The sequence below is a fragment of the Cynocephalus volans genome, chromosome 1 (genome assembly GCF_027409185.1).
Source record: "Cynocephalus volans isolate mCynVol1 chromosome 1, mCynVol1.pri, whole genome shotgun sequence".
In the NCBI taxonomy this organism is placed as follows: domain Eukaryota; kingdom Metazoa; phylum Chordata; class Mammalia; order Dermoptera; family Cynocephalidae; genus Cynocephalus; species Cynocephalus volans.
Window position 1 is genome coordinate 143,312,684 of NC_084460.1, and position 20,015 is coordinate 143,332,698.

Genomic DNA, 20,015 nt, shown 5'->3' on the forward strand with positions numbered 1-20,015 from the left:
AGGATGATTTATTGTCCCCATTCCAAGAACATTCTACTACATGTAATTATGTGTCTCCCCACCCTCCTCCTCCTTCTTTTTAACACTGAAATTCTCATTATTTCTCTATCTGGGACTGCATTTGGTTCAGTCAATCCAGTTCCCCTTGTTGAAATATCCAGTCATTTCAAGCCTTGTCAGAGATGTTTGGCTCTGTTACTTCACTGTCCATTTCTGCTTGCTGCTTTCTGTCTTCCTTTTCAAAGCTTGACTTTACTGCTTGGGGAAGAATGGTTCCCTTTTTTTCATCAAGTGAATTGCCATTATGGAAAAGGAGGCCAACCACGTCACAGCTCCTGTCACTGTGTAGGCAAGACCTAAGAAACGGCTTTTACTTCCATACTGTGTCTGGGTAGAAAGAACAACCGATTTTTCTCCTTGGAACCTGGTTACCGGAAAGTCTAAGAAGACCTGTTAAGGATGTCTCAGCACTTTTCAAGTCTACCACTGCATATGCTAAATGTATTAGGTTGAACCATATAAAATTGCTCTTTTTTGTAGGTAAGAAGTGGTTGAATATTCAATTTCTTATAGTTCAACCTAATCTTTACCAAGTAGTACTCTGTTTCTTGCCGAAATGAAATTAAGTAAGAACAAAACTTCCTTCTACGTAGGTGTAATCTACAAAAGAGGTTCTGACACAGATAGATCTGAATGACTTACAGACAGCTGAATAAAAAATATATTTAATTTCCTTTGGCAAACCCAAGGAAATTAAAAGAATACAAATAGGTTTTACAGCAAACCTGAATTTTTACTCATGAATCGGGAGACCAAGGGTAAACTAAAGTGCTTAATAGGCTGAGGTTTGAATTCCTACCTCAAGGAAAATTCTTCAAGAGCGTGAAGAACCGATAATAATGATGAGGATGATAATATAGATGGGAAAACATTTTTAGTGGGAAAACTAAAGGTGGTACATTCATTTGTGTTTTGAAAAGGCCAGCATCCCCCACTGCTGGGGAGAAAGAGTTTGAAGTGGGTTTGCATTTTAATGACGTCATTTTGATTATGCATGTGGCCTGAGGTTTTTAAACATCTGCTGCCTTTTGTAAACCAAGCTCATAAACAAAGGCTTCTCATAGCAACGGCACAGGATAGAGGCTTTTCCCAGCAAAGCTCTTAAAAAGCCTCAAATCACTTGGCAACATGCTGTTTAAAGACACAAGGTAACTTGTTAGGAAACTGGTTCTTTTCTTTGTTTTACATGAAAATTCCTCATTGTCACCAGGTCTTTGGTTGTCACCTTGACCCATCTGCCTGACTAGGTTTTCTCCCTCCCTGTTTCATTTGAGAGGGTCTTCTCCTCACACACAGAACACCTTTTTTCCTTTAGAAGTAGTAGGCACTTTCTGCAGCCCAGGATTTGTTCTTGCATATTAGCCCGGCCGTTAGGCTGGTTGCATAATACACCAGGGCTATATACACAGGTAGAGCAAGCATAGGAGTGAAGCTCAGCACTGGAGTTCTGTGAAGAAGATTTAGATTTGAGAGTGATCAGCATTAAAACACAACTGTGAATGAAGCCACCCAAGGAGAGCATGTCCAGAAAGGAGAAACAGAGTTCCTCCCTTACTTGAAACATGGCCTCCCTTCTTCATTCCCCTAAACCCCAAACTCACTGTCACGTATTATGAAGACAGCAGTGCGTGATGTTTTTTTCCTGTTTCTTGAATGCAACTATAACTGCTTTACTGGTAAGGCAGTCACAAAGATGATGGGATCAGAGAGACCATTGTCAAGCAACTTTCCATCTCTACTTAGATTTTTTGGAAGGGGAGAGGGGTTTGCTGAAATTCCTCTCCAAAAGGTCTACTCTTTGATCTGTACCTGTAATGTTCCTCAAGAGAGGCACTTTGTGGCTTTCATTTTCACAGAATAGATTAGAGACCCTGCTAAAGGAACTAACTAAAGGCAAACCATACTTCTGGTCAGTAAACAAAAGGAAGCAAAAAGCTGAGAGGCAGAGATGATGTCACATCAGTGGGGCCATCTCTAAGGAATGTCCTCACTCCTCTGTCATAATGGAGATATCCACACACCTACTCTAGGATAGAAAAGAAAGGACGCAACACAAGTGGTCATTCACTTTTCCCCAAGAATTTCTCATCCAGCCTCTCTGAGAGTTAAAAGACCAAGGAGGTGGACAATTTTGTGTTAGGAACCTGTGGCCTGCTCGGGGTGTCCCACCGAACAACTCCTAGCTGGTAGCCCTGAGATGCTACAGGCTGTGCCAATGCCTGATTGGGCTGGAGTTTCACAGCCGTGTACAGCCGTGGAAAGTCTGCCTCCAAGAGAATTCTGCCTCAGGGAGAATCAGAAAGAGACTTTAAAATTAAGTGTAAAGACTAGAGTTAGTGTACATTGTGTTTAAATATATAATTTCTTAAATTATATATTTAATTTATAGTGTTTGGTGCCATTTTAAAGTTACATTATTTTTGTTTCGTAATCAACATTTGATTTTTAAATTAAGTGAAAAAATTCAGAATCTCATATTAGAGCATATGTCTCCTAACTTGGACCACATGCCTGTCATCAACACACCCACCAACTCCCACTTGCTGGCGTCATACCTCAGGGAGGAGAGAGCACAGCACTGTCAGGGCAGCTCCTGCCGCACGCCTCACGTGGGCTGGGTTAGCTGGAACTGCTCCTTGAGTCCAGGGCTCCCTTAGTCTATGAGACTCTTTCCTAGAATAAAAAGCTTCTACAGTCTCTCTCAGTTTTTAGTTAGTTTTAGTCCATATTCCAAACTTACTTTTTTTATCAAACCCCTCTGATGGAGTTTGGATGTGTTCTCCCCTCCAAAACTCATGTGGAGATTTGATCTCCAATGTGGCAGTGTTGGAAACTGATTGAGTCATGGGGGTGGATCCCTCATGAATGGATTAATGCTCTCCCTGGGGGAGGGGGGATTAATGAGTGAGTTCTCGCTCTATTAATCCCATCCCACAAAATCTTGTTGCTTAAAAAGACCCTGGCACCTTATCTCTCTCTCTTGCTTCTCTCTCTTGCTTCCTCTCGGCATGTGATCTGCTTGTACCCGCCGGCTGCCTGCCACTTTCTGCCATGAGTAGAAGCAGCCTGAGGCCCGTGCCAGATGCAGCTGTCCCAGAATCCTAAGCCAAATAAACCTCTTTCTTTTATAAATTACTCAGTCTCAGGTAATTCTGTTATAGCAACACAAAACAGACTAAAACAACCTCTCTTTTTTTTCATGATTCTTCATCTTCATCCCTTCCTATATGGCATGCTTCTCGTCACTGTTTCACATCTCTAGTGCCAGTGTCAGTTAATCTTCCGTGGGGGACAGAAATAATCCTCCCCTACTTCTTATCCATACCTCTTTACTTGATACTGTTATTAACCATTATCCCTAAAAAAAAAAAAAAAAAAAAAAAAGAAAAGAAAGAAAGAAAGAAAGAAAGAAAAATAGGACATATTTAAGTATAAATGTGGAGGCAAACAGCCATATGGTGATGGAATGGCAGCTGAAGGACTTCGGGACATGCCACCCCAAAATATGCTGCTTTGGCATATTGATTATTTTGAGGTAAAGACACTTGAAAAATAGCAGGTACAAGAAGGGCACTCTGACCTACCCTTTTCTTCCTGAAAACGGGAGATAAGAGTCCCAAGGGAAAATGCCCTCCCTGTTCCTAGAGAAAAGAAACATTTTTATCAAGAGACAAAGAGTTCAGGCCAAGAAAAATCAGTACAAACCTTGTTAAACTAACCCTTATCTTCCTAGTTACTTTTCCACAATCACCACTCTTTGTTCAACCTAGTATATAGGGACTTAGGCCTAGTTCTTTGGGTCCTCATTTTTCTTGTGATAGCTCCCATTACATGTAAATAAAATTTGTATGCTTTTCTCCTGTTAATCTGTCTTATGTTAGGAGACCCTAAGAGTGTAGAGAATAATTTTTTCCTCCCCTACAATATTATCTATGAGAACTGTATGTTTTTCTTTTCTTTCTTTCATTCTTTTTTTTTCTGTATACAGAGTTGATTGGAGACTAGAAAAGCACAGAATGAAAGAATTCAACAATCAGTAGCCAGATTTTCCTTCATCCCCAGAAAGAAAAGTGGCATAAAAGGATACTATAGGTTATGTTGAAACTATAATTACCAGCAGGCAATCCTTTAATGAAATGGTGTGTTCGAATGAGCCGACGGTACAGTTTTTTGAAAGTGGGAAAGGCAGCTGTCCGCATCCACACAATGAGGTCATCATTGAGGAAGCCATTGTTTTTTGGGTCCTTTTCATCAAGTTCATAGATAGGCTTAGGCCAGTTTGGGGGCTTTGTGGTTCCTGTGGGAAGAAAATATGGGACATGGTAGAGAAAAAACATCTATCCCTTTCAGTTTTCCTTAGAATACAGAGGATTGAAAGAACTTCTGCATTCTTGAGGAAAGGGAAATAGAAATTAGACTTCAAGAAAAAGTGTGTGTGTGTAAGCTACCTAGGTATGTGACCATTAAAAATAATGGGTTTAAACGTTCTAAAGAAATGTCTATGATATTTTCATAGGATTGAAAAAAGAGCAGAATATCAAATTATATGTATATTATGTCTTTAACTATATTAAACGTATATAAAGCATGGAAAAAATAGAACACAATGATAATTGTGGTTGTATTCAGTGGTAGCATCATGGGAAATATCTTTATTTTCATTAATTTCACTAGTTATCTAAAGACAGCAAATGAAAACAAGATACCATTCTCATCTAAAAATTGGTTAACATTTAAAGAGAAAAGGGTCACAACCACTGATGAGGCAGCGGAAATGGGAACTCTTTTTTTTAATTGAAACAAAGTTGATTATACAAATCTGTGGGGAGCATTGAATATCAATACCTGTGTGCAATATGTGATGCTCAAATCAGGATAATTAATATATTCAGAATTACACAATGTAATCATTTTTTGTGGCCCTTTACCAATTTCTCGCTAACCATCCTCCCCCTCCCGAAATGGGGACTCTTGTACAGAGTGGACATGCGGATTAACAACATCTCTGGCAATCTAGAAACATGCGTTTTGAAAACTTTAATATTCTGCATTTGTTTTGGTCCAGAATTTCTACTTCTAGAAATGTATTCAAAGAAAATACTCATGGAAGTGCATGAAGACTGGGCTACATAGATAGTCACCACAACACTGCACCTAAGATCTCAAAGCTGGAGGCGGAAAGGAGGAATGGGAAAGTGGGAGGAGGTGAGGAGCACAGGCACTGCATCAATACCAGGAAGCCTGGTAGGTTTGGAAGCTGCAGGAATGTCGGAAGCACAGGGTGGAGGTGGTGCCAGGAGATGGGTCTGTTGAGTTTACCCTCATTCTCACACTTCCCACTTTACAAGGGTGGGAATGTCTATCCCTCCCACCCTACAGGAGACTTTTGAGAAGAGCGTTGCCCTCGTGTTTTTTCACTAGCATGTAGTCCAGTGTCTGGCACATAGAAGGTGTTCAATAGATGCTTGAGAGAGGGATGAAAAAGTCCGATCAAATCTGGCAGACAGAAGTTAGTTGATAATGAAAATCACACTGAATTTTAAAGAACTAAGCAAAAAGAATAAATTGTTTCACGAACTTCTTGCTTCCATAAAGCTGGTTCTACTATTTATAGGATGCCAAAATGCTAAGTAGGGAGCTACTCTTTCTCAGCTCTGACTGTTGGCTAAGCTATTATCTCCTAAACGAAACCCAGACCTACTTTTTAAAGCATAGGCTATAGAGCTTGTACGAGCATATGATAAATTTGGTTGAATTAATCTGATGAAGTATGTTCGTACACTTATACCTTTGCTGGAGAATCTTCCTCTGCAAATATTGTGGTGCTAACTCAAGACTTTAATCACTATTGCTAGAAGAATTTTAAATTGAAATTGTCTTTGGTGCCTGCACTATGGACCTCATCCTCTCTCTACATTGGCCTGAGCTCATAACTCAAGGCAGTGTGTCCTATGGACTACTGACATCAGAATGACCCAGGAGCTTTGTTTAAAAAGCAGGTTCAAGTATGCCCTCCTCTATGAACTCCCAATCCCATCCCATCCCATGTCTCCAGAGGGTATGAGAAGCATGGTCTGAGATGCCAACTTCCTTCATTTTCCAAGTTCAGTTGGGTCATTTGTATTCATCCATTCACTCAGGAATAAGCATTTCTTGATTGCTCACTATGTATCAAGCACCAGGGATACAAAACTGCGTAAGACCCAACCTCCTTCCTCAAGGAATTCACAGACTGAAGTGGGCATGACAGGAATGCAAACATGTAATTAAGAGTAGAATGTGGTAACTCTTATGATAGAAGTTTGAACAAAGTGCAGTAGGAGATGAGAGAAAGCCGAGGACCTTTTGTGTTGCAGGCCTGTGGTTATATGGTAAGACAAAATGATAGAATGTTGCCAAGTTCCTTTCATACGATTCAATTTATACAGTGACCATACATGCCAGCTTGCCAACTACAGTCCCAGTTTATGTCTATTGTCTGTTATTTCACCTGATTCAGCATTTATCCCAAACGAATAATATACATATAATTTCACCCTTGCAGCCTCCAGGCATGATCTTAGCTAGTAGTGTGTGAGATCACCCATGTGCAGTGAATGGAGTGCTTACTTAAACATGTGATTATATATGAAAGATAACCAGAGACCCTTTCAGCCCAAACAATATAACATATTCCTGTGACCCCTGCCAGCTGTTTAACATTGCAGCCAGTTAGGCCATAGTTTCCGTCTTGGCCTGTGAGGTGCGTGAAGCTGCCTGGCCACAAATTAGTGGGGTCAGTGGGAAACATGGTAAATTATTGGTTTGGTTATGTGGACGTGGTGTACACGTGGGAAGTGGACGCTGAGCAGTCCTGCTGAGGGTAGTTTGAGCTCTCCTGCAACAGTGGTTTTGTTATTTATTTTACAGTGTAAATATTGTACACAACTATTGTTTGGTATCGGTTTTTTATTTGCTAATACAGTTTTTTTTAGCTGTGAAGAGCTAAAAAAATGGAACTTGCATGTTTACCATAAAATTAAGTATAGTTTCTCGAGAAAGTTCATGAATGTGATATTTGCAACATTGGTTGAAATTTACCCCCACCATGGGAACCATAGTGATGTCAATGACCGTGTGAAAATCAAAGGATATGGATCTACTGAAGAACATCAGAATCCTCTTCAAAAGTGGTGGTTATTTGTAAAAGATAGTATTCAAAGATAATGCTTTAACTCTGTAACTACAGAAGATCCATTTATAGATCATTAGTAAGCATAACTTTTCATTTAGATCAAATGGATTTCCTTCTAGTTTCACTTTTTATTACAGTTTGGTTTTTTTTTTTTTTTTTTTTTTTTTGGTAACCAAAGAAAAGCTTTTAATGTGCTGTCTCTATTAGCACAAAAAAACTTTGTAAGCAGTTAAGTGAGACCAGTTTCACATGAATGTCTTCAAATGCTTCAAATAGAAAAATCAGGTAAGTTAACTATAATAATAGTTTATGTTTTTTGGATTTAATTCCTCAAAGCTTTGCTTTGATTACATTAGGAATTAAAAGCTTTGAAGATGAAACCTCTGACATTATTATAAATGTTATTATAAATTCAGTTAAAAACTTCCACAATTAAGTTTAAATTGTTTGGTTTTGTAGCAATAACCTAACTAACTGCAAATTTGGTGGAGCACAACATTACAGTAAAGACTATGCTCTTGGTAAATTGAGAAACTGACAGAGAAGAAATGTACTTAAATTTGGTTGTGGTACATACATAATTCACAATTGTATCCAAACAAGCTACCATATTTTATTAATTAAAAGAAGAGCTAGTTGTGTAAATTTAAATATTTTTGTAGGTTCACAATTAGAGAAACTGAGCTGCAAAATTTTTACAATGATACAGATGTTAAATTAAACAAATACTTTGGAATGGTAGTATATGTGGCCTCTCTTTGCTGTGCATTATCAATCAGAATTTTAGAAATGTTTGAGCCTTCAAGGAATATTTTTGTATGTTAAATGTGTCTTACAATGAACCTGAAATTTTTCTGTAAATAAGCTCTAACTTTTGGTTGCATTTTGTTCAAAATAGTTGAAAACCTTTTAAAAAAGTATCTGAAATATGGAATGCCAAAAAACTTCAGTTTTTGAAGAATTAGTGAACTATAATTACTGAAAAGCAAGCTTGCAAACAAGAAGACATTGAAATTTACTTCCATTTAATAAAATTGGCTGTGAGCTTAACAGGTTCCTCAGCACCTATAGAGTATTTTCTCAATAAAAATGTTAGAATTAAAAGAGAAGAATCAGTTAAAGGTGTCAACAATTTCAAACTGATTGCAGACAATTTTGTGAAAAGATTAAAAATAAGATCATAGTAAAAAAATAAAAATTAATTCGTTAGAAAAATACAGGGACATGTAATGAAGACAGATATGGCCAATAAACTGATTAAAGTATGTGAATATGTATCCAGAATAATTATTATTATGTTTAGATAACTAGTTTTTTTTAAAGTTGGTTTAATGTACACATATATGCTATTTTAATTTTTGAAAGACTGCATTTTTGAATAGTTCTATATTATTTTATAGGTCCACCAATATGATGTCAACTTATCAATCAATAAATACAAATTTCAAATAAGTATAAAGCTAGTTATTCTAGTACCCCCTTTCACTCTCAAAAGTTCACCAGTTTGGACAATAAATTACACACTCATCCTAATTATAGCTGAAGCAACAAGTTTCTTAAAACATTGTTTTTTTCCTAATGGTAAACTGGAATGAACCAAGACACCAATCATTTCCTGTTTCTGATAAGTACACAGTGAAGGCCCACAGTAGGGAAAGTTAGAGCAAAAAGGAGTCAACAAAGAAACACACAAGGAGGACGCATAAATATCTTCTGACACATTAAAAAAAAATTCATAAAGAGATAAGAATATAGAGCTACTGTATGGATCTTACCTGCAAATTCATCAGCAAGATTAGTGTAATGTGGATTATGAAATTTGACATACTTATCTGTCCACCATGTAATTTCACTGCTTAGCATTGGGACTTTGATATGCATAGATGAAGTAGGGTTATATGAAAGAATTATGGTGTCTGTAAGGAAATTAAAAATTGTGTTAGAGATGCTAGCTAGCAATTTTGCCACTTTTGAAATGCAGAACCAGACATAGCTGAAAAATGAATCAGGGCTTTTGCAGACTCTCAACACACCTACATGCCTTAGATGCTGGAATCACAAGACCATTCTTTTTCCTGCCAAGGTTGGGTCAATTATTGAAAAATACTCTTAAGCTCCATTTAACTCATGTTCCCTAGATATTCCTTCAGATTTCTGGCAAGGACTTAGTTGCAAATGAAATACTGTTAAGTCAGCGCTCTGGCTTAGCCAAGATAATGTATCCAGACTTTTTTTTTTTTTTTCTCCTAAATTTCCACTCAGCTGCAGAGGCAATCTTCTGGATATCTAGGTTGTTACACACTTATGAAAGGGTACACCATGATTATAAGAAAAGTCACCTACCATTGAACATGCTATTGGCAATAGCACCACAAGGAGCGATGGGAGTCTTATTGTGGGACATTTTGAATGGAGCACAGTCCTCAACAGCCTGGATGCAAGATGACACAGCAATGAGAAATGCTTTTGTTAAATTCTCTCAGAATGTGAAAAGTGAGAACACTGACAATGTATATCCACCCATACTGATTTATTGGCACGGACCAAAATTATGGTCCTGCTACCTGTTTTCCCCAGGTTTCTGGCTCACTTAGACTAAGGAAATTTTGTGTTTCGGAGATATGTATGAATGTGTGTATGTATCTGTGTGTGTTTTTTCCTCGTCAGCAACACAAAGCATGCCAAAAATGTATGCAAGAAGGCACTTTATCTTGCTGGCTGTGCTATATATCATACTAGGCCTTTAGTGGAATACATTTTCAAAACCTCTTTTCATTGAAGTATGTCTTATATTCAGAAAAGTGCATAAATCATGGGTCTACAGCTTGATGAATTACCGCAGAGATTACATCCACACAATTACCAGAATAGATCTTTAAAAGAGTGATTGCTAAAAGTCATCTGGTTATCACTTTCATTTAATAATGTCAGTATGGAAGAGGCTTCCTTCTAGCTTTTCTTGCTAGCATGCTGAATATCATCTACCAAGAGTAAATATTCGTAATCCTAGTTCTGAGAAAGTATTTAACTAAACCAGAGGCTTTTGAATAACCAAATAGAGCTCAACTTCCTTAAAGTAGGCCGGATCAGAGACCCCAATTATGGGATATAATAAGCCCAATAGTAGATATAGAGTGAGTCAGACTGAGACCAACCACTAAAGGTTACTGAAAGTGGACAGAATGGTGTATGAAAAGATAACCATTTAGCAGGACAAGATGCACATTACTGCTTTATAAAGGGAGCGAGCTCCTTCTTAATAAGTTAACCTGAATACCCAGCCCCTTCAATTTACACAAGAATAAAATGAGCATTTGTTTTGTAAAACCTTAGCTTTTGAGTTTATTTTTCATACCTCTTTTAGACTGAAAGATCCACCTGGTTTAAAAAAAGAAAATGAATATTAGACCAAATTAAATAAAGACTTACCATCACATCTTTACCCGCCAGTTGGCTATTACTTCTGGATAGAATATATCGATAGAGGTTCTGATGGAAGCCATACAATTTGTAATACATATAAACATTACCCTGTATGGGAGAAAAGCAAGAAGTAAGAAGAGTAAGAATAACTAGAACATAAATAAACATGGAATTTTAAAAATAAAGAGTACAGAAAAAATGGATAGGAATTGAAAGTTTCTTTCTTTATGGGAAATAAAAACCCAAGAAATTATTTTTAAAAATCAATGTTGGGATATCTTGGTCTATACAGAATTATTGAAATGACTAACCTATTTAATGTGTTTGTAAAGGCTACTGTTTTCTTGCCTTGAAAATTTTATATATTTTCACTTTAAAATTTAATTGTGCATATTTGTGGGGTACATTGTACTGTGTGAATACATGCATATATTGTACAATGATTCACTTAGGGTAAGTAGCATACCCACCACCTGAACATTTTTTTCCCCTTGGGAGGGAAGGGGTATGGAGCTGCCCTGCCCTCCCGAGGAGCGTCACCCTCCAGCAACCTCCACAAGCTCAGCTATCTGGAAGCTCCATCATCTGAACATCTATCTTTTCTTTGTGGTGATTACGGTCAAGATCCTCTTTTCTAGCTATTCAGAAAAATACAATATGATATTATTAGCTCTAGTTTGCCTAGAACACTGGAATTTATCCTTCCTTTCTACCTGTAACTTTGTACCCATTAATCCACCTCTTTTTTTTTTTTTTTTTACAACCAGGCTTTATATTCTTAATACATAGAATGTGGTTTTTATATTGTTATTTCTCAGCAATACCAGAAAAAATGCTTTGCCAAGGGGCCGGAGTAAGCACTAAATTCATGTGATTTCAAAGCAAATCCATGTAACATAATGTGAAATTGGGCCATGGAGCATATTTAGGTGCATATGAAAGGCAGGAGACTAGAAGCTCCCTGCAGTTAGGCTCCAAGTGTTTTTGTCTTTTTTTTTTTTTTTTTAAAGATGATCAGTAAGGGGATCTTAACCCTTGACTTGGTGTTGTCAGCACCACGCTCAGCCAGTGAGCTAACCGGCCATCCCTATATGGGATCCGAACCCGGGGCCTTGGTGTTATCAGCACCACACTCTCCCGAGTGAGCCACAGGCCAGCCCTGTGTTTTTGTCTTTTTATCTCTAGGATGTAGCACAGTACTTTGCACATAATATTTGCTCAAGAATTAGTTATAGACAAAAATATAGAACAACTCACTGATCCAAAAGAAGGTGATTTCACCCCAGCAATAAGGACTTTTGCTGCCATAAGAGAGACATTTTTTAAATATACACTGCCGTGTGAAGCTGCCCAGTCATAGGCTACCATCATGGCTCTTTATGGTGACAGGCCAAGGCCCTGGAAATTCTCCAAGCAGACTTGATACAGATTTTACTAACAGCACACATGGAAATATCCACATGGATTTAGCTAACATATCCATAGGTTTTACTAACAGCACATATAGAAATGTCCAGTGTAGATGTTTATAATTAATATACTACATACTACCAAAGTAATGAAGGCCTGCATCCAAAAATATGAAGGCCTAACTTTTATTAAGTGCATCCAAAAATATGAAGGCCCAACTTTTATTAAGTGCCTCCCATGTATTAGGTGCTATAATCTGTGCTAGAGATACAAAAGCATTCCTTTACAACTCCATGAGTTTTTACCCTATGCAAGCACAGCGTTTTGGAAAGGCTTTTGGTCTCGCTTCCTAAGACCTTAAAGAGGACAAGTATGGAAAATGGGAGCTGGTACCCGTGGTAAGCAGGGAAGAAAAGTCATGGTAAGTGTGGCCAATTATAGAAAAAGAGGAAGGTTGAAGGGCTTAGTCACTAGAAAGAGAAAAATCTCTGAAACACTGAAAAGGGGTGATTCTGGGCCCTGACAAAGAGACTGGCTGCAACACAATCAACAGAGTGTTGGTGAGAAGGCAGACAAGCCAAGCTGAGTGGGTGACGATTACATTTCCTCTTCCCAACAGTGAAGCCCTTTTGTTGACCCATGACTATAGAAAATACGACAGTCACAGAATGGAAGTTACCATACGTTTTCTTGGAAGCTAAAAAAAGAATTCTACCTAACCAGACTTATGAGTTCACGTAAATGACAAAATAAACAGGCAGAGAACACTTGCCACACTAGGGACCGGGGTGTTTTAATAACCTCTTTTCAATGATTCTTTGTCCAAGATTTAGCTAAACAAGGCCTCCAAGATCATCATCTTTTTGATGACTCCTGGAGGCGCAATTTACTTTATGGTGTTTCTTCTCCTTAAATTCAGTGGCACTTTGTGCAGGATTCCTTTGTTTAAGACAGAGTCTCGTGTGGATTCACTGCCTAGGTTCCAGCACGTGTAATGTGTGGGAACTGGTGAGCTGAAGGCCCTGGGATTGCCCTAAGTAGTTTGGTTGGTTTTTTTTATGAGAAGCCTCTGCCTGAAAAGAATGGTTAGCTGCTAGTAACACTTCATTTGCCTTTAGGGTTTGGAAGGATGCAGACAGATAGGAATTGAAGCCCTTTAAGTGATCTTTTGGATTTTTTCCTCAAAAATTTAAGCATTCTGAATCCCCAAGAAGGAAGGAGGGAAGGAGGGAGGTTTGGAGGGAGGAAAGAAGAAAGGAAAGAGGGACAGGAGGGTAGAAAGAGAGGAGGGAAGGGAGGGGAGGGAGGAAGGAAGGTCTTAAGACTGACCTACATTCTTAAGAAAGTTTCTGCAAAGCTCACAGGAAGTCCCCAAAGACACTCCTCAGAGGAAGGAGCCGTCTCCCAGGAAGCAGCCTACCTCAGAGTCCCTGTCATGCTCAGCCTCTGGCTGGGGCGGCTATGGGAAGCATGGTGCTGGTGCAAACACGAGCTCTAAGAGCAGCCCTTTCATTCCCTCCACAGTCTTACCTGGTAGTCAAGACTTAGTCAAATGAAAAATGTATTTCCTTCAGCTCCTCAAATGTGCTCCAGGTCCTGTTCTGTCCTCTGGACTCTGCACCTCTTCCTTGCAGCATCTGCCATACTACCCCAGCCCCTGCCTTCCCCTCCTAGATGGCTCCGGAGGGATGAGTCTAGGTGCAGGCAGGCCTGGCCTTGAGCAGCCCACTGAGCACTTCACCTCAAGGCCTTGCTTCCACCTCAAACTCAGCTTGTCCCAAACCAGACTCATCACCTCCTGAAAAAACTCCTCACTTCCATTTTTCCTTCTCTCCTTCCCAAGGGTCAGAGCTGTTTTTCAGTATGATGACTCTCCCAATCTCCTCCTGCTGTCTCCCCATTTTCCAGCACAGATTTTCCAACAATTCTCTTGCATGTCTAATCCTGTCCTGGCTTCTGCTTCTCAGAGGACCTGTACTAACAGGAGACTTTAATCAACCCGAAGATTAGGAACTTCTCTTAATATTCCTTTGGCATTTCTCACAGTGTCTGACAGCCAGGCCAAGATTCTCCTTATGGATTAGGCAATTGAATATGTAGAATGACTTGGGGGGGCCCAAGGAGGATCCCACCAGGTGTGTGACCCCGACACTAACTTACTGTGTGAACTCGGTCAAGTCACTTAACCTCTCAGCCTGTTAATTTGCTCACTATAAAATGAGTGGCTAAATTCAATGACCTTTATGGTCCCCTCCTATGCCAACACTTGGAATAAAACCCGCTTGACTGATTATAAGAATTATGTTATAAAGTTGGGTAGGTAAAGAGTCTTGAAACTTAGAAACAAAGGAGACAAATAATACCCAAAGGGGGGGGGGGCATGAATTCAACAATTTATGATTCCCCACCCCCACCTCACGTTATTTTTTATATTTCCAGTTTTGGAAGAAATTGGATAGAAACCAAGAGCTTACTGCCAAGTGTTAAATAGGAGTAGATATGCATAAAGTGAACCAAAGCCTCTTGACTTTCAATTACCTTCATTTCCCGTGAGAGGTAAAAGGGAATAGAGCAGTTGCATTCTTTGTCAAAATTAAAGGCATCTTCTCGCAGTTTTGCACAATTTGCACATATTTTTGTGTAATTAATCTGTCAAGCAGGGAAAAGCATAATTAATTAAAAAGTTACATGAGTAACTTTCAATCTTAAAATTCAAGTCCTAAGTCCACCAAAGTCTGCAACTGTCCGACATGAATTAAGGGCACCCACTGAGCAGGGCGAGTGTTTCTGGGGAGGTTCGGGAGGAGTGGGCCTTCTTACAGTCTTTCATTTGCAGACCTGGCAGCATTTTGCCGATGGCCCAGAGGTCAGTGTTTCTGTTGCATGCTTAAGTAACCTGTCGTGGTGAAGCCTTGCCCCTCGATCTTACAGAGGTATCACTAGGAAGGGATTAGTCAATGACTCATGAGAACTGGGCTCACAGCCTGCATCTAATCAGCTTTATGGGGAAGTCATTTCACTGTTTTTCCATTCTATCATATAGAAAATATTTATACTAATGAATTATTCTACAGTGTCGAAAGGAAGTTATTAAAAATGGCCAAACACAGAAAAAGGAGCATTTCCAAAATGTAAGGTTATTGATTTATGCGGAATAATTCTGGTTTTAAAATGCTGTTGCATTCTGTTTTTTTAAAAGTTAAATTTTGTGAAAAATGGTATAATGGACTCTCTTTAAAAGAGTAGTGTTTCCCAAACAGGGGACTTGTGTGAGTTGTGACTGAGGCCCTCAGTTCCGCGAAGATGCAGCTGGAAGAAGAGTCATGAGGGGAGGCGTGGGGAGGCGGCTGGGGCTGCGAGCTCCTTATCTACAGGAACGCTTGTCACACGGCCCAGGCTGCGGCTGCTGCGGTGGGCTTCTGCTCTTCCCTCACTTGGTGGGAGTGCGGAGGGGCAGGAGGCCAGGGACTGGTTTCTTCTTGGTAAGGTGCCAATAGAATTTAGGGTTCTTTGGGAGAGAAGACTAACAAGAAAGGGTAGGGATTTTGAATCCTTTCAAAGCCACTGAGGGTTCTGAAGCCCAAAGGTAAAGTGTGAACACTAAATGAAAGTTAGTTGACGGAGTTTGGATGTATTGTCCTCCCAGAACGCATGTGGAAATCTGATCCCCAACATGGCAGTGCTAGAAGCTGTTTGAGTCACAAGGGAGGACGCTCGTGAATGGATTAATGCTCTCCCTAGGTGCGGGGAGTAGTGAGTGAGTTCTCCCTCTATTAGTTCCTGTGAAAGCTGGTTGTTTATAGGACCCTGGCACCTCCCCCCTCTCTCTCTTGCTTCCTCTTACCCTGTGATCTGCTTGTACCCACCAGCTGCCTGCCGCTTTCTGCCATGAGTAGAAGCAGCCTGAGGCCCATGCCAGATGCAGCTGTCCCAGAATTGTAAGCCAAATGAACCTCTGTTTTTTATAAATTACCCAGTCTCAGGTATTGTGCTATAGCAACACAAAATAGGCTAATACGTTAGTGAAAAGGCTACTGCTTCATTGTATTTAGATGTTTGTATTTACTTAAATCATTCTTTAAATACACAGCAAGGCTTGAACTATTCTTTTGAGAATATGTATGCCCTTTCTGTTTGTAGAATTACATTTCATTTTATAAAAAGCGTTGAAGAACAGGGCTGCATCCTAAATGAGAGAGAGCACACTGAACTGTGACTGAAGAAAGTGGTGTTCTAGTTCAGCCAACTTCCGATCTTAAGTTTTTAACCTCCAGTGCCCACATTTTGTTCATCAGCATCATTCCATGTAGCAATGAATTAATTGGCCTGCAAGGTCATTGTGCTAGTATATACTCTACTTCATGGATTCCTGTGGGGAGTTCCATTAGCGTAGAATTAGAAAAAATTTTCATAATCAATTTTTGAGCAGATAACTGTGATGCTTTCAAGCTCTAAAGATTTTTTTTTGTTTGTTTTGTTTTGTTTTTGACCAGTAAGGGGATCGCAACCCTCTGCACGGTGTGGTCCACACCACGCTCAGCCAGTGAGCGCACCGGACATCCCTATATAGGATCCAAACCCACGGCCTCAGCGCTAACAGCACCACACTCACGCGAGTGAGCCGTGGGGCCGGCCCCCAAGCTCTAAAAATTTTGATGAGGAAAACGTATCCCCGATCTGCTGTCTGTGTAATGACAGCATCCTCAATTTGCTGCTCGAATGGACTTGTAAACCTATAGCTATAAAATAAAGATCATAGTCTATTCATAGAATTTTGGAGAGGCAGGAATTATCATTCTTGCTTAAAGTGAACTGCAAAGAGGGGACTTCTTTGTTGTGCCCCGGGGCTGAACGAGGAGAGGAAAGGCCAATTCAGGACTCTCTTCCACTAGATCTGTGCTTGATCACTCCAGCCTGCAATGTGCACTTTAACTTATCACCCAATATAATGAAACGCTTCCATGTGCAAAAGGAGATTACACTCTCTAGGTGGTTTCTGGTTTTCTTGTATAAAAGTAAAGTGTTTGAAGCAATCCTATCTCATGTGGCTAAAAAAAAAGTCAATTGGAAAATACCCTTAGACTCCATGAGATAAAAGCATTCTGTCAGTAGTTGTTTTCAGAGTGGCCTTCACCAATAGCCAGTGACGGTGGTGAGGTACCATCATTCAGCAAGGGCTGCCTCCCAGTGAAGGCTGCACACCACGATGGGTGGGGGTTGGTAACTGGAAGGGAGGAACCAAGGATGTGGTGGATTGAATTATGTCCCCACAAACTCATTGAAGCTTGAATTGTGTCCCCCAAGTTTTATGTACTAGAAATTTGGCCCCCACTGTGACTGTTAAAAGGGTGGGAAATCCTATTATGATAAATGAAAGGTGGAGCCTTGAATAGATGATTGGATTGTAGGACCACGCCATAGTGAATGGATTAAAAATGGTGTTCAGGGGCGTGGTTGTGAGGGCTTTGAAAGAAGAGGAGAGTCTGCCTTTCTCTCTCTCCTCTCTCTGCTTCCACCATCTTGCAATGTGAGACCCCTGGGTCATTGTTGCCACCACCAGATGGACTTTGGACTTCCCAGCCTCAGAAACAGTAAGCAACCAATTTCATTTTCTTTATAAATTATCCAGTTCCAGGTATTTTGTTATAAGCAACAGGAACAGACTAATACAAAGGATGACTTGGGAAAAGAGGAAGGACCAGAAAGAAGGGGGTTGGTGAAGAAGAAAATAGTAAACAGGATGAGCTGTCTGTAGAAATGAGTGTCAACCGTGTAAGCCCACTACTTTGCTATCGCCCTCAGCAAGGCAAGTTTCATTTGCTCCTGTCATTTTGCCTCTGCTACATGGTGGGGCCTGGTGGGGGTTTACATATCACACTGGAGGACTCTAAGGATTTACAGGCACTTAGTTCCCCAGGGAGCAAGCTGCTGGGAGCTGAGTGTGGAGCAGAAAATAGAAGTGGAGAGGTAGTAGAGCAGTGTGCATTGGGAGGAGAGGACCTGAAATGATGTTTTCCTCTTTAAAGTCCGCACTACTTGCCCTAATCTGTCCTCTCAGTAAGTGTGTGCCTATCATGTACTGGGCAATGTGCAAGGAAGGGGCTACGGATACGGTGAGCAGCCAGCCAGCCCTCTGCTCATACTGCTCGTATTGCTTTACCTACACTATCATTAGCTCATCGAGGGCAGGAGTCAGCTCTTACTCATCTGCGTACCCAGCAGAATCCTTAGGCACCTCCAGACACTCATAAATGTTAAATTAGTGTTGACAGACTTGACCTTCATTAATTTTGCCAGTAGCCACATGGGGAGAGGGACTAGATCAGCTTTCCATGGTTGCTTTCAAAGTGGAGGTCATGTAGATTGGAATGTCTGCAAATCTGCTCAGAGCGGATTTGGATGAAACGTACATAATTCATTAGGTTGAATATGGGCATGGCCGATTAAGACTTAAACCAGCTCTTATCTCCCCTCCCGAGACCAGCTTCAGGGATTGTCATCCTCTAACAGCTTGTTAATCAAATTGGCAAGAGGCCTGTGCAGGAAGGGTGTGCTCTTAGCATCAGCTTTTCTCTGAGAAAAGAGTTTATTTTGCTAAGTATCTTCAAGATGCCAGAAAAACTCAGGATCTTGCCTTTCTCAGATCTCATTGGGAACTTATTTGCTAAGGAAAGGACACAATGCTTTCAAGTGGGGCAGAATTGAAGCCCTGTATCCCTGGCTCTTTACTCTTATCATATGACTCATGGGCATCTGGCAGTCATCTGGCCTTGTCTCTCCTTCTTCTGCCTCTATTAGCTGCTTACCCACTCCTCTGACAGTATAAAAGTCTTCTGACTTTATCAGGCTTTGGTATACAAATATGGCTGAACTGACCAGCGTGAAAATGACTGTCCTTAAAGGGGAGCAGGGATGAATAAAACCACCACACATGGGCTCTGTCACCATCTGTACCTGCCAGCTGAAAGAGATATTCCACTCATCTAGTTCCCTCTGAGGAGTTATGTTCTCAAACTGACCACTCCCATTTACCATGCCAAGGCGGAAAATTCTTCAAAGGTGCATTAAAAATGTAAGATGGACAAACCTCTATTTCCTGGATGCTGTTTGCAGACAATATAAGGATGATGCCCATACAAAGGCAGAATACTCCCGTGGCAAAAAAGATAGACAGGACTGCTGTGGCGGAGAAATGTAGCTGCTGGGCAGGCAAGTTCTGCTGCTTCAGGGCAGTGTTGTCTGGCAATCTGGACAGGTCGTGCTGGGGTGTCTTCTCCATTTTGGTCCTGCAGGTGACTTAGGTAACTTTTGGGACATTTATAACATTCCTACTCACAGTAATACCACATAATGGTAACATTAAATGAAGAGTTACGTGAACCTTCCTTTGAAGTTGCAAAGTCCTTTTGCTTCCTGGAATTATTCCTTAACCAGACCAGATATATTTGCAGGAACATAGCTCTCTTCAGTCAACCCTTGCTAGGTATATTTTACTTAGGTTCAAAAAGTCTGATGTGCTAAATGCCATGCCTAGGAGGGATGATCCCTAGCAAGATGTGTAAAAAACAGCATCTGGTGACACTGGGAAGCAGTCCCGATGGGCTATTTCTGGGATTTCATCACTAATTCAAGGCAAGCCCTTCCTGAAAGGGGGGAAAATGGATTTATCTTTAGAAACTTGCCCAATTCCTTAGAAGTTAATAGAAAAGATAAAAATTATGGCTGTCAGCTTTTTCCCAAAAGTGGCTGTTACCTAACATGAATATAAACTAAGTTGGAAGAATGCTCTCAGATTACAGCTAACTTTGCTATTTGTGATAATAAAGGGAGAAGTAAACGGAATTACGGAACACAGATGTCTAATCTCAGCAGCTTCCACATTTTTTTTCTCATACCTAAGAAAGATTCTAGAAAATGTAGATTAAAAATATCTCCCCCAACTTCTTCT

The 20,015-nt window shown here is 40.2% G+C and overlaps 1 protein-coding gene across 1 annotated transcript; it reads right to left on the minus strand.

Moving 5' to 3' along the window:
* Positions 1-252: 252 nt before the first annotated feature.
* On the minus strand, positions 253-19,346 carry LOC134390977 (cell cycle control protein 50C-like). Its single transcript, XM_063114844.1, has 7 exons — positions 19,155-19,346; positions 14,606-14,716; positions 10,664-10,765; positions 9,578-9,665; positions 9,010-9,150; positions 4,148-4,357; positions 253-440 (listed from the first exon to the last, which is right to left on the minus strand). Exons 1-7 carry the CDS (start codon positions 19,344-19,346, stop codon positions 253-255), a joined length of 1,032 nt encoding a protein of 343 aa, XP_062970914.1.
* Between the last annotated feature and the right edge of the window lie 669 nt (positions 19,347-20,015).

Coding starts and splice junctions, on each gene's coding strand:
- LOC134390977 (XM_063114844.1), bottom strand. CDS start 19,346: ATGGAGAAGACACCCCAGCACGACCTGTCCAGATTGCCAGACAACACT. Junction 10,766..14,605: donor ACCTCTCACGGGAAATGAAG/GTAATTGAAAGT, acceptor TCTCCCATACAG/GGTAATGTTTATATGTATTA. Junction 9,151..9,577: donor TGCCAATAGCATGTTCAATG/GTAGGTGACTTT, acceptor ATTTCCTTACAG/ACACCATAATTCTTTCATAT.